This window comes from Festucalex cinctus, chromosome 4, assembly GCF_051991245.1.
Source record: "Festucalex cinctus isolate MCC-2025b chromosome 4, RoL_Fcin_1.0, whole genome shotgun sequence".
NCBI classification, from domain to species: Eukaryota; Metazoa; Chordata; class Actinopteri; order Syngnathiformes; family Syngnathidae; genus Festucalex; species Festucalex cinctus.
The window spans coordinates 24778706-24793067 of NC_135414.1; the positions used below are offsets into that span (position 1 = coordinate 24778706).

Below are 14362 nucleotides of genomic sequence, written 5' to 3' on the forward strand. Positions count from 1 at the left end.
GCTATTCATAGAGTTTGATCCAGTTGACAGATAAATTAATTTAAAAAATGTATCTCATGTTAAGTATGTTAAAACCCTTTGTCATAACTGTTATACAGTATGTTACACTTAAGTCGCTATATTATTAGCTGTGACACCTTTAGGCTTCATTTGATTCAAGCCAGAAATCTGTACGAAGAGTAGTGTTACAGTAATTTGTTAGGGTTTATTGCACAGGCTAAATTAGGATCAAACGGCAAGTGAGCCGCATTAAGCTACACTTGGAATCTCAGTGACTTAACATTCATACACATCAGTGCCAACTTCCAGTTTTGGGATGTTTTCTGTGCTTTGATCTTGATCCAGACCAAATGAGTGGAGCCAAAGTGAGACAATAGTAGGCAGAGTTTTGTTTTATAATCCTTAACTTAATTAAAATGTCAAACTAACAGTACAGTTCAGTGTCAGGTCAGATGTTTGTAATTCCAAATGAGAAAAGTAAGGATTGACTTTGTATGGTTAAGTCATTACTCACCAGCTGGCCACTTCATCAAAGTACAGTTGCACAACTTCATGGGATCCAATATAAGAGATGTCTCAAAACAGCTTTGTTTTGGCATAGGTATTAATGAAACAATAAAGTTATTATTGTGGTTAAAGTTAACACTGTTACAGAATGTACAGAATCACACAGCTGTTTCTAATATTGTTCCCCAATTATGAAATGTTGTTGTAGGCCTGAACCACACATCGGATTGAGCAAAAAAAGTGTCCAGTAAATTCAAACTGCAACTGCTGCAGCTGCTATATTATTATTATTATTATTATTATTATTATTATTATTATATAGCTAAATCAAAACTTGAGACTGTCCTGTGAAAAATAACTTTTGTGTTAATTCATAAATATTTATTAATATACTTGTATTCTTCTAGGCCACTCCTCCCAACTGACGTATGACACAACGTAATTCATTTCTGGATTCAGGACTTGTTAGCTGTTTGTGTAGAATGATTCATTATTAAGTGCATAATTTTCTCTCCAGACATTAATTGCTCCACTTAAACACGGTTCCAGCCAGACTTCTGTAAAAAGTGTATTCGATCACCCGACGATTTCATGTCAATCTAATGTGATGAGCGGAAGATGGGGAAGCCATGCTAACTGATAAGCTAATAGCAGTTAGCATGGCTTCCCCATCTTCCGCTCATCGTCCCGCGGTGAGAATGACACTTGCAAGGATTGTAGCTTAGTCGCAGACATGGAGGCAAACATGAAATGACTCCGCAATGTGTTTAGCTGCACTAGTAGCCAGCAAAAGCTCATTGCTATCTACCAGGTGTGGCGTAAGCAGCACCCGCGCATATAGTATGTGTGTTGCTGCATGCTGACTTGCAAATTATTTCGAGTCTTGTAGTATTAGTAGGATGATATCATTATTATGATAATAATTAAAATAATACTTATTATTATTATTATTAGTAGTAGTATTAGTAGTAGTAGTAGTAGTAGTATTCGTAGTAGTAATAGTAGTATTCGTAGTAGTAGTAGGATGGCCAGTAGTTAAATGCTGAGAGAATGAAATAAATACCTTGGCCGCTTCCACCATCCTGGCAGTAGCGTCGGCCAACAATTTAGCCGCCGCCAGCAACTTCTTGGAGTTGTCAACGTCCACCTCAGCTTCGGCGTCCGACCTCATGGCGTTAACCAGGTCCGAGGTGGCTTGGGCCAATACCCGAGCCTGACGGACCATCTCACCTGATGAGGATGACAGCAGGAGGCATACATTACAATGGGAAGTTGAATGTTGTGTGTCACGATATAGTTTGTTCTGGATTTTGGACTGACCTGCATCTCCCATGGAGGTGAAAATGCTCTCCGTGACGGTCATGATGGTGTCAGTGGCCTGGTCGTAGCGGCCGATGGGTTCGCCTCTGGAGGTGTACTGGCGGACGTGTTGCAGCAAATCTTCCAGAGCTTGATTCACCACGCTGGCTGCCGCGCTCACCTTCAAAACATGACGGGAGCTCCTCATCAGAACCGTGCTTATCAACCTAACCGACTCCCCAATCACTGTTTTAAAATTTCAACCAGTCCATTCAAACACAATGTAAGATCCCAAATAAACGCAATCCATTACAACCTAATCTGTTTTTAATGACATGTTTATATTAACTCATTCACTCGCAGCCATTTTCACTGAAGCAACCCCCTTTTGCTCCCGGCTTTTTACTGGATTTTGACTGATTATGCAAGACCCACAGAATAATGTGTTCTATTGCTATAAAAACATGGAACCTACCAAAAGAAAGATTAGAGTCTCTGCTTTCATCAGGGGGAAAAAAAAGTGTATTTCTATCGGTTTCCATTTTGTAACAATTAGCATTAATCTGCTTACAATTGTGGGGAAAAAGCTTGTTTTTAACAGGACCCTGGTTGATCTCTTATACTCTGATGACACCTACTGGCCATTTTTGTAATTACTACAATTTTTCACCTGTTCTCTGCAGTAGCAGAGGCTATACGCCTTCTGTATGCTCTAGCATGACAAAAAAAATCATAAAAAACAAACAAACAAACATATAAATATATATTTGGGACACCAAAGAAATAGAACATATTTATATGTTATTGGGAGCAAATGAGTTAATGTCAAATGCATAACATAAAGCAGATCCGGATTAAATTTATTTCGATATTACAGCTTCTTACATATATACCAAGGATGGCCATTTTAAATGACAGCAGGCCAAAATTTTCTTTCTTTCTAAAATAGTAACTTTTAAACGCCGCACAGCAAAATGTTATGGGAACAGGCACGAGAGAATACTTAACCACCACAAAAAGAAATTATGACCTCCCTGGCGAAGGTAATACAACCGACCTGTTTGAGGAGCTCTCCGTCCTCTGTGGCCGAAAGGCAGGCCTGGACGCAGCTCTCCACCGAGCGGTCCACCAGCTTCCCGGCTTCGATGAGCTGCTCCTGGCAAACGGGGGAGCTGATCGTGGGACTCACCACCTACAAGCACATGGAAGCAGATGTCATTATGATAAAGCGAGATGAACAGTTAGCAAGGTTTATGAGGGTTCAAGCAGTACCTTGGCACACGCCACCAGCTGCGAGGTGGACAGGGCGCACTGGGTGGCAGCGGCAATGACCCGGTTCTGAAGAACCGTGTCCTCTGCGACCTGCGCCACGTTCTTTGCCTTCAGGACCAACATGGCGGCGGCGTTGGCCACCGCCTTGGCCAAGTTCATAAGGACATCCTGCGCAGGAAGCGAAACCAGAAGGACCAGTCACTCTCTTTGAAAAAATAATACATAGCTTGAAAATAAAATGTATTACAGCAGTTTTTACACTATTTTATACTGTACAGACATATCTGAATTAGTTGTGAGCCTTCAGTGTAGTAGCATGTTGTACAGCAACATCCCAGCCATGTTACAATGTTGCTAATGTCTATGCTAATTTTCACAGCCCAATGGTGTTTCATATTATAAGTTAGCATCAAGCTAACAGACTTGTTTTTAATTTTAAATTATATGGTCACATTTAGTGTTTAAGTAGACATTGTTTGTTGTATGTTCTGTTGGTTTGTGTTGCTGCTCCATGTGTGGTAAAGTAGCAGTTGTTTGAAGGTTTAGATTTTGTGCAACATCTTTGCTAACTTCCATTAGCATTATGCTAGTCAACTTTTGTTAGAGAAAAGTAAGAAAAGTAATTTTGGTTGAACCTTTTGGTATCTAAAATATGTAATGAATATTCCTCTTTTACTGTATTTGTCGGTTTTATAGTTAACGTACCCTGGAAGTGACAAAAAAGAAATAAAAATTAGAGTAAGCACACTTCGACTCATTTGGACAACCGCGAGCGATAGCATTCTTTCCTTCTCAAAATGTTGACAATAGAGTGAGGGCCGACTTTGAAAAGTACCTCATGACATAAAATTATTTTGTTTGATGTTTCAGCTAAATTGATATTAAAGTGTATTTCCACAAATTTGTTGTATAATGTATTTATCATGTAACTAATTCACTATGAGCACACTACATTTTCCCTTTTCTGTAATTTGATTGGTTGGACAGCCTCTGAATACTTTTGCATGTGCACTAAAAAACTGAATGTAGAATTTTTTTTATGGTTTTGAAAGTCATAATAACTGAAATTATAGACATTGCTTGAAGTGCACCAATTTGACAAATGAATGAGCACCATGGTTACCTGGAACCTCTCGTCTGTTTCGTTCTCTCCAATCTGGCGGAGGAGGTCTCCACTGGCTTGGCCGATGCTGCCTGCTGCTGTCAGCACCGTCTGTCTGGGCTGAACAAACACACATACGCACACGCCAACGCGGCTTGATAAGGGGCTTCTGGTTAATTTGTTTAAGGTACTTTACATTAACTTAATGCTGCAATTTTTAAATATTACAACATAAAGAGAATCTCTATTTCTTCCCCAGACACAAGAACACACAGTAAAGGGACCCATAATGACAATGCATTATTATAAAGTGAAAAATGTTTTTTCTACTGCAGGAGAAACAAACAACTCTGAAGAAATGTCAGGCAGATCGTTATAGTCTTGCAGCACAAGTCCATAAAGTCAACTCCATTATTCATTAGTACGCGAGTCAACAAGCCACTTGCTGTCTTCCATTGAAGACCGAAAGTGCCTTGCAGTCAGCTTCACGTCAATCACAGCTCTTTATGCAGTCAGCACAACATTACATGCACATTTAATAAAGTGGCAAGGCAAAGTTGTATTACTCTGAGATTGCACATTTCCTTCTAGGCCTGGAGGTGTGTCGTTAATTTGGACACAACAGAAAAGTAATTATATAGAAAGCCCTGTGTGTCATTGAGAAAAAAAAACGAGAAAAAAAAAACGAGAAAAAAAATTGGTTGCTATTGCTACCTTGTCATAATTTAAAATCCATTCAGCTAAGCTGCCAATTTACCTCTAAAATATTAAATTGGGTAAAAAAACAAAAAACAAAAAAACAAAAAAAAAACGCATTTGTCATTTTTCTATTCTTGTTTAGTTTAAATTGTGAGGAATATACCACTCACTGAAGAGATACTGGTAAATTCATTAATTAGAAAAGATCACATAAAAAAACAAACACCCTACAACTAGTAGTTAAATAAAATAAAAACGAATCCTGTTTTTCTGCCCCTTTTCTTTTTTTTTTTTTTTTTTTTCCTTTTTTTTTTTTTACACATAAATAAAAGATTTAAACTAAGTAAATTCAGAAAATGTACATCCTTTCAAGTTTCAAGTAAATCACTCACGGAGTTCTCCCTAAAATCTTACCAGCAATATGTGTTAAGAAAAAGAAAAAAAAAAGTCAGTTAAAAAGAGAAAAGATTGCCTGGTACAATATTGTGTAATAATATATAGAGTAACGCATAGCATGCACAATACTGTATACATGCTTTAAAATCAATAAAAAAAAATAATTAATAAAATTAAAATTATTATAATTATTATTATTATAATTGTACAATGGCCATGTGCCTATACAAAAATGTGGGAAAAATACAGAAAATAGAGATGGAGTGAAGTACATTCATTTATACTTTTTTGGAGTCTCGAGTACATTCCTTCAGCTCTCAGATCAATCCCTCAAGAATTTTGGCCTGCACCAATCCCAAATTGAAAACGAAAGTTTTACTGTCATGTTTAGTGAACAGGCTCCAAAATCTAACAGCTTCAACACCAAGTTCGGTGATAATCAACCAGCCCATTTTTAAACATTTAGGACACGCAGTTAACTAAACAAACAAAATGTCAGCTAAAACCCGACGTCTGATTTAAGTCACAGCAAATAAACCTGGACACTGAATAGACCAGTGATTGCGCTTACCTCTCCGGAGGCCGGCTCCACGGCTTTGAGCAGGTCAGACACGGCCCCCGCCAGCGTCCTGGCGGCCTTCATCAGGTCGTTACCGCCACCCACCTCGTCCTCCATGAGGGCGGCCAGCAGCTTGACGCCCTTTGACATCTCGGTCAAGTTGGAGGAGATGGTGGTGATGGCGCAGCCCACTGCTGTGTAGTCCGTGTCGGTCGGGTCGCCTGGCGGGGAGAAATGATGGAGGATTTTAATGGAGACATTTTTAAGAAAGATTGATTGCAAAGAGAAAACAAAACACAACACAGTTAGCAACTAAGAGCTGAGAGGAACATCAATATTTAGGAAAAACAAAAAAACAAAAAAACTGAACAAATGTGAAACAGAGATGTATGTCAGTGAAAGGAGTCAACTTGTGGAATAATTTTGATTGTGAATTGAAACTGTGTCAACACAGTCAACACCTTTTGGTCTTTCGTTCTTATATGTATATTTCTTTTTTTACCTATTGATTGTTATGACCAAATCAATTAAACTAAACGAAAACAAACGAACACTAAAATAATAACATGGTGGCCACTGACCAGCAGTGAGGTTGACGACGGAAGCGGTTCCTGCAGTGATGGCGTCAACCTGAGAGTGAATCTCGTGTTTGGATTCGTCCATCTTGTTCTGGATCCAAACCTTGGAGGCCTGCACACAATTTTGGACCAAGACATTTGAAAGTCCAGACACTGTGTGGATTAAAACTATTTGTGAGATATACAGCACAGGGTGATTGAAACGTAAACACTTCAGTCCATAGAGTGTATGTGTTGCTATAGCCATGGTCATACTAATTACGTAATTAGGCTACATACCATGTCCTGTCCTAGTGGAGGAAGATCATCGACCTCTCCCAGGTCAATCTGGGCCTTCTGCACGGCCTGCATGCTGGTATTGATGGTTCCCATTAAAGCTTGCTGGGCTGAACTCTGCCACGGAAACAGAACATCATTCAGAAAATCATTGTTGACCGCAGTGAAGCCAAAGAATTGACCCATAATGGCCCATAATGTCAAATTGCCACTTGAAGCATTCTTACCAGTGGCGGCATGTGTCCGCGGTGCATCTGACCCATGGTGATCTGCTGCTGAGGAGACGGCATGGAGCCCACGCTGAGCGACTCGGTGCCGATAGAGCCGGACCGGATCACTCCGGGAAGCGCCACGGAGCCGTGCTCCGCCCGGCCCACGCGGTTGAACTGCTGCTGGAGGATGGTGGACCTGAAAGCGCGAGCGACCAGGATTAGTTAGCGACACGCGTCGAAACAAGAAAGATGAGAGATCGCCTCGACGGGAAGCTGAGGCTCGGGCGGGAAAATTAGCCCGCGCGTCTGATCGGGAAATGTTTGGATCGAGCCTTCGCTTTTCCAGCGCTGCGAAATTTCCTTCAGAGATTATCTCCTGGGATAAAAGCCAGAGGAGGAAGCGCTCGTGTGGTGAAATGAAGTTCGGCAAGATAGATGCCTGAACTGTGCTCCAATTTGGTGTGGAGGAGGAAATTGGGAAAAAAAAAGGATGCAGTGTGATATGTTGTTTTTGTAAGACTAGTATGCAATAACATTGTGTTATTATAATAACACCATCACAGCACAGCTGATAAACTTGCACAGCAAAACACAGAGTGTAGACTGTAGCTCGATCGTATGCGTATGAGTTATTATTACAGACCACCTGAGTACTACAGATTTTCCTTTTTCAACAGGCTTTTAGAAACTGATTTAAAAAAAATAAAAAATAATAATATTATAATAATAAGAATAATACAAGTGGTTCAGAAAATGGATAATAATAATAATAATAATAATAATAATAATAATGAATACAGCAAATGTGTTATTTAGATGTTTCTTATGCACTTACTTTTTAGGCGATACAGATTCCTCAAGCATGGTCGCTTCCTCGTCACCCTCCAATCCAAAACGATCCTTGCTTTGTTTCTATAAAAGGGGAATAATAGAGAAGAGTGATCCTTTAAAAAAGAATAAATAAATACAGTATATATACTGCATTTAGTTGGTAGAACTTGGAACATGACAGTGATTATACTAATCTAAAACTACTAAATGTTCCCGGATGAGACAAAACAAACAAAGTCGATATTTATGTTTTATGAAATTCTCCTTCAACTGGCAGACAAAATTACTAACACCTGCACAATCTAGCCAACCATTATTTTCCATAGCGTTTATCCTCATTAGGGTCACGGGTGAGCTGGAGCCGATCACAGCTGACTTCAACCATACATTCATATCTCAGGAAAATTTAGAGTCTTGAATAAACCTACTAACTATGAATGTTTTTGGAATATAGGAGGAAGGTAAAATACTACAGAAGTGTGGAAATGCCATTGTGGAGTCAACAGCTTTGATGAGACTATACCGTTCAAAGGAAACTGATCAAGTCATTCAAACGTCTTGGTATTGTCGTTTGAACGTATTGGTAAAGTTATTTGTAAAATGTAGGCCACCAAATGCAAAAAAAACAAAAAAAACAGCAATTCTATAATGCCACAGGCTATGCACATGCACAAGACAATACTCCATGGCATGTATTGTAAGCAAACAAAAAAAAAAAAAAAACAAAAAAAACATTTATCAAGTGAGCAAAAGATGCTTCAACTAAGTATTGTGTGTACACAAATACCAGTATATGTTATCTTCCATAATCACCTTTTTCAGGATGATGTCGATGTAACCCGCGATGAGCTGCGAGATCTGCTCTCCTTCGGTGGTCTGCACCGAGTAGTAGCTCTCCTGGTACTCGCCAAAGTCCTGCACAAACACAATTAAACACAGTTGCATAAACTATTTCACCTTCAACTATATCCAGAAAAAAAGAAAAAAAAAGAAAAAAAACAGACGACGCCCAAACCAAAGCTAATTAGCAGTTCACAAAGAAGCAGGCTAATCCCACCAAGCACTCGTCTGAATTAACAGCATGAAAAGGGAGGCCAGCTCGGTTGTTGCTACGAGATTAAATGTGTGTTGCTCATTGACGTGTGGCTGCACACGCAAGGCGGAATATCGATGAGTGAGGAGAGGTGTTCAGTCAAACAAGTGCACGGGGGAATTTAAGAAGCGAGGGAAACGGTCGGGTTCACTCGAGCTCCCGGAGTGTTGATTTATCAACAGAGAGGCACGGCCAAGTGTGCCTTAGGGTGAGGGGGAAAAGAAGAAGAAAGACAAATGTTGCGCATGTTTCTGGAGTGGAACCAATAATTTTTTAACACAATTTCTCATGTGAAGCAAAACATATACAGCTGATTGGAAGTTTTTTTATTTTTATTTTTATTTCCAAATATATAGTATGGACACCATTTCTGATTCTGAGAGTGATGATTACAAGCAGTGAAATAATTGTTTTAAATAAATAAAAACAACCCCATTATTTAATTTCTTTTTTAAAAAATAATTATTAAAATATTTATAATACTTATTATTTTATAATTTTAAACAAATTATAAATTAAAATGTGTTTGGATAGGAAATGATGGCTTTATGGCTTGTTCTGGCTTTTTGTAAAATAAATTTCATTTAAAAAAAAAAAAAGAAAAAAAAAAAGAGATTTATACTCCAGAGAGACTTACCAGGGTGAAGCTCTTGGGTGATGCGGCCCACCTCTTGACAGTGGTAAGCGGCCACTCTTGTACCACATCTTTGGTCTTCTCATCCACTCTCATCACAGATTCTTTGGTGATGCCCAGGAGGCGCGGCACCAGCTTGTTCTTGCTCTTCATCTTCTCCTGTGTACGATTAAAATGATGACAATGAAGCGAGATGATAAACTAACATGCACAGTACTTGTGTGTGGACTAAAGTCTATAATTTATGCACAAGCAGACCCAGAAAGAAGTAAAGATTTTATTTAATTACAGTACGGTACACTGTACATTTATGGACATTTTAATAGTTAAAAAAAATCGTTACAGATCATTTATTTATTCAACAATTGCTTTACATGTTGTTGTAGTTTGCAGGGGTGAAGAACTGCACTGTCATACTGAGAGCTGTGTCTGATTTTTCTCCAAAACAGCTACCAAGGCAACGACATACAGTATTAGACAGTCAATAGTGAGCATTGTCATCTTTTTGAAGGGAGAGGGGTGTTGACACAGCTCTCCTACAGGATTTCATAAAATTGAGCATGTGTGTCTATGGATGAACCCACACGCAGCTCTCGTCTTTGGTGCATTTTGTCAACACTGCCTGTTTCTTGCCTAAGGACCAAAATCATTCATCTGTCGGACTGGATTCGATCGGACACTCAAAATGGCTCCTAAGTGGAAATGTGACTGATATGCTGTTTACATCAACATGTCAACAATGTGAATGAGCCTGGATTTATCTCTCAGCCTGTAAGAGATGGAGAGGATTAAGCCCTATAATGAAAATAGAAAGACAGATGGATTCATACATCTGTTACCATACTATTGATTAAAGCCTCCTGTGACAGGCTTGATCTCACTGAAAGACACTCGTGATTGCTCGTTTGATTGTTTAATAAATACTTGAACTCAGCTTTATATTACAAAAGCTTGAAAAGTCTACTAAAATTAACTTTGGAAAGGGAAGGGAAACAGTTTGAGACACAAACTGTATTTGTCATCACTAAGCACTGATGATTCTCTGGGAAGAAAGCGCACAAAAGGTTTCAGGAGCTCCCGTACAGACGGTGAGCAGATGGACAGAACGTGATAGTCCGTGACGTCGGGTCACAGAGGTCCACTTGAGTAAAAGTTATGGAGGGAATGTCAGTTGCGTGGGGTCTCCAGGGGGGGTTACGAGGTTGGGGGGGGAATGAAGACGGGGGTATTTTTAAATGCCTCTGCTCTGTCGGATTACACTCAAGGCGGACCCCAAATGACAAAGGTCGAGCAAATTCCACGTGAAAGTCGAGACGAGGCCGAGAGGCGAGCTGTGCTTTGAGATTTGTGGGTTTCGAGATTAAAATAGAAGCAGTGTATATGTATGGATGACTTCCTGACTATATTTTTGACTGAACCTGGATTTTAGATTATTTCCCAAGAGTCTTACAAAAACTTTAGTTTGATGACATCATAAAATATGAAGACATTTATAGTAGATAGATGGGCCACAAATTCCTATTGATGCCTATTTCATTGCAGATTCATGCATTTTTCATAATGAATTTCAATTACGGTACCTTTAAATATACTGTACATTACACTAACTTAAAAAAAAAAAATACACAATCTTAGTGAGTTTCAATTGTTTTAAGAAAGTTTTCAATTTGGCTTCGTTAAACCGTTAAACTTTTTTTTTTTTTTGTAATAACTACCATTGCGTTAAGCCACCTCTTCATGTCAGAAGATGTATCAAAGCCTTATGTTTACGCTTGCATAAGAAAAAAATATATTTTTTGGGGGGGGAATGAAGGACAAAGTATAAAAAAAAACAAAAACATATTTACACGTTTTTGGGTTTGAGTGAGATAATGTTAAGAATGCTGGATATTCTCTGATTGGAATACTTTACGGGGTGGAAGATGACAAGATATTTAGGGATCAAAACCAAAATCTTGTGCTTGTGGTTCTTCGTTTTTACTGCTTTTCACAGCGTGTCCGAGGGAAACGGCCAACGGGGATATTTGTTACAGGACATGAAAGGCAGTAAAAGTTGAAGTGGACCCCGGACACCTGCTGGGTAATTTTTTTTCAACTCTCTTTTTATCCATTGAACTCCAAAAGCGCAGCGAATAGATGTCATTCGGGAGATAAAAGGCTTCCACTTCATAATTGCAATTTTTTTTGCTCTTTTCTCAATTAACTCAAAAGCAATAAGAGGACAGAACCGGAGGCTAGCTTTTTCATCCCTTAAATGAAATAGTTGTGAGCTCACCTTGACTAAGAAGAACGACACTCCGTAAGTCCGCAGAGACCTCGCCAGCTTGACGTACTTCACTTTGGCTTCTATCTCCGTCATTTCGCCACAGTTTCTGTGTTCCTGGAAGTAACATCACAGCTACGTTTAAGATTGGTTGAATGTAAAAACAAAAAAAACAAAAAAACTGTGACAATGTGTTCTCACCTGGAATATTTTCTTCTCAGATCCTCTTTGCTTTATGTACTCTTTGGGAAGAAACTCTTTCAAGCTACAAGGATTTGAAAAAAGGCAAGAACAATAAAGTGTTTTATATTGTATGTGTAGAGAGAACACAACAAATGAATGTGACAAACGATGGCAAGACAGGTTAGTTGCGTACTCTAAAAATCCAGGTTTGTGTTTGTGCTCGATGTAAGGTCCGAACTGAATCTGGGCCTGGATGCCGCCGAACTCGCCGGCCTTGTCGAAGGACACTGGGTGTGAACCATTCAGGATGTCATCTCGAGCCTGAAAGGAAATAAAACTCCATTACCGTTAATCCCTATATGTAACGCGAAACTGACATGTATTAATGGGGGATTAATATTAAAAGTAGAACAAGGGTGATAAAAGGTCAGCTTCGCTGTCTACTCAGAACCAGCTGAGCTAACTTTGAGGACGACTGACAGGCTGCCAGTCAATCATAGGAAACACATATAGGTAAACAACAATTCACACTCACAAATACACTTAATAACAAGTTGGAGTCTTCAATAAATGTAACAGGTTTGTTGTTCAATATGGGAGGAAGAAGGAGTAAATGGAGAAAACACACAAGAATCAGGAGAACATGCAAACTGCATTGATAATCTATTCCCGAACAGCTTGACTGCAGGCAAACAAGCTACTGATCAATGATACATTTGGTTTACCTTCCATTCAAATAGACTTGTTTCTTTCCTCTAGTTGGGAGTCCCTCAAGGTTCTCTTACGAGCCCATTCTGGTTATACATTTTTTGTCTCTCGATATATCTGATCATCTAGGAGTCTCTTTATCTGTCCGCCATGCTATTATCTGGCCGTCAATCATCTGCTAACCTTAAAGAAAGTTATATCCAGATGTGACACAGGTTTTACAATTGGCTACAACTTTATTTTACAGTACCATAGAAAATCCCAGATAAGATGCTTATGTCCATGAACATATTTAATAAAAAAAATATTGACATTCTTGAAATGTAAAAAAAAAAAAAAAAAAAAAAAAAAAAACTTAAAAAAATAATAATTTCAAAATAAAAATTATAAATATATTAAATACATAAATAAATACATACTTACATTAACTAATTAATTAATTAATTAAAAAACATCAGCAGACAGATGCATAGTCATAGCTCAATTTTTTGAATGTTATGTCGAACAGCATTTTATCCAGAGAAAATTTGGCTACAGTTTAAATGTCACGTTGAAAATGCTATTGAACGTGTTCAGATGCTTATCTCTCATATATAAAATTCCATCAGACAAGGTTGTAATTTGCTGTTTTTATATCGGGAACTTAGGTTCAGATCAGAACTCTTTTGACCTGTCGATGTTTTTGATGTTGGAGTGATGTCACGTTATGCCGATGATTTCTTATCATTGAAGCCAACAACCCCCCCCCCCCCCTCAATGGCCGCAAGAAAAGAGTTTTAAAAACTTCACTGGATTTCCTACAGATGACCTCACCCACTTCTTAAAAGTGAGTCAACCCGCATGTAATCGCTTACAGTGATTCTACAGAGACTTCTAAGCAGAACCAGACCCGGGCCCCACATTACTAGCTGTTCTCGGCTTCTTACAAGATCCAGCTGACAAAGTGCGAGGTACTTCGTGACCTCGCCCCCCTGGCTACAGTTCAGGCCTCCTTGTTCCACATTCCACTTTAAGACCCACTGCTACTATCCTAAAATCAGCCTGCCATCTTTCTCACAGAAGTGAATAGACGATATGCAGAATCATACTCCAGTTGGTTTATTGGTGGATTTTAATGTGTAAATGGCATGTATTATTAAAATGATCTATTACTGTATTCTCTTCAGTATTAGCGGATGAGTATATGTATTTTTTTCTTCATTATTCAATAAAGAACTATTTGTACTGTTTGACTAAGAGTGAATAACAAATCGAACAGAAACAGATCTTGTCTTAATCGGCACTTCAACAAGATACTATGCATACCGTACTATGTATATATAAATGTGGCTGATTGGCGGTCCGACCTGTACGTAAAGAAGGTTGAGCTGGACCGGATCTCTGGAGTCGACATTTTGGTCCGAGTAGAAGAACTTGCGACGCAGCAGGAGTGTCTCGCTCTCCTCCACGCCTTGCTCCCTGAACGTCCTGCTGTGGTCCAACCAGTTCACTGGCAAAACGAATTTGACATTTCATATAACATTCATATGTATGCACCTAAATAGCTTTTTCATATACCTGCACCCCTTTGGTGTTGGTTTAAAGCAGTGTTTCTCAATTCCGGTCCTCAGACCCCCCTAGCCAGCCTGTTTTCCATGTCTCCCAATTGCAACGCAGGTGAGGATCGTTATCAGGCTTCTCCAGAGCTGGCTGATTAGCTGTCAATGGAATCAGCTGCAATGGGATTTGGGAGACATGGAAAACAGGCTGG

At 39.1% G+C, this 14362-nt stretch overlaps 1 protein-coding gene across 2 annotated transcripts in view; it reads right to left on the bottom strand.

Annotated features, from left to right (window-relative positions):
- Nucleotides 1-14362, bottom strand: part of tln2a (talin 2a) — a 75124-nt gene that overhangs the window by 28036 nt on the left and 32726 nt on the right. For both annotated transcript variants that reach the window (XM_077519850.1, XM_077519851.1), the window contains 16 exons: nucleotides 13959-14101; nucleotides 12098-12225; nucleotides 11923-11986; nucleotides 11734-11838; nucleotides 9462-9617; nucleotides 8545-8646; nucleotides 7736-7812; nucleotides 6916-7096; nucleotides 6692-6805; nucleotides 6416-6524; nucleotides 5847-6055; nucleotides 4202-4300; nucleotides 3079-3246; nucleotides 2864-2998; nucleotides 1828-1987; nucleotides 1571-1737 (listed from right to left, as the gene is read on the bottom strand). In XM_077519850.1, the coding sequence (XP_077375976.1) occupies nucleotides 1571-1737; nucleotides 1828-1987; nucleotides 2864-2998; nucleotides 3079-3246; nucleotides 4202-4300; nucleotides 5847-6055; nucleotides 6416-6524; nucleotides 6692-6805; nucleotides 6916-7096; nucleotides 7736-7812; nucleotides 8545-8646; nucleotides 9462-9617; nucleotides 11734-11838; nucleotides 11923-11986; nucleotides 12098-12225; nucleotides 13959-14101 (2117 nt within the window). The remainder of the gene's footprint in view (nucleotides 1-1570; nucleotides 1738-1827; nucleotides 1988-2863; nucleotides 2999-3078; nucleotides 3247-4201; nucleotides 4301-5846; nucleotides 6056-6415; nucleotides 6525-6691; nucleotides 6806-6915; nucleotides 7097-7735; nucleotides 7813-8544; nucleotides 8647-9461; nucleotides 9618-11733; nucleotides 11839-11922; nucleotides 11987-12097; nucleotides 12226-13958; nucleotides 14102-14362) is intronic.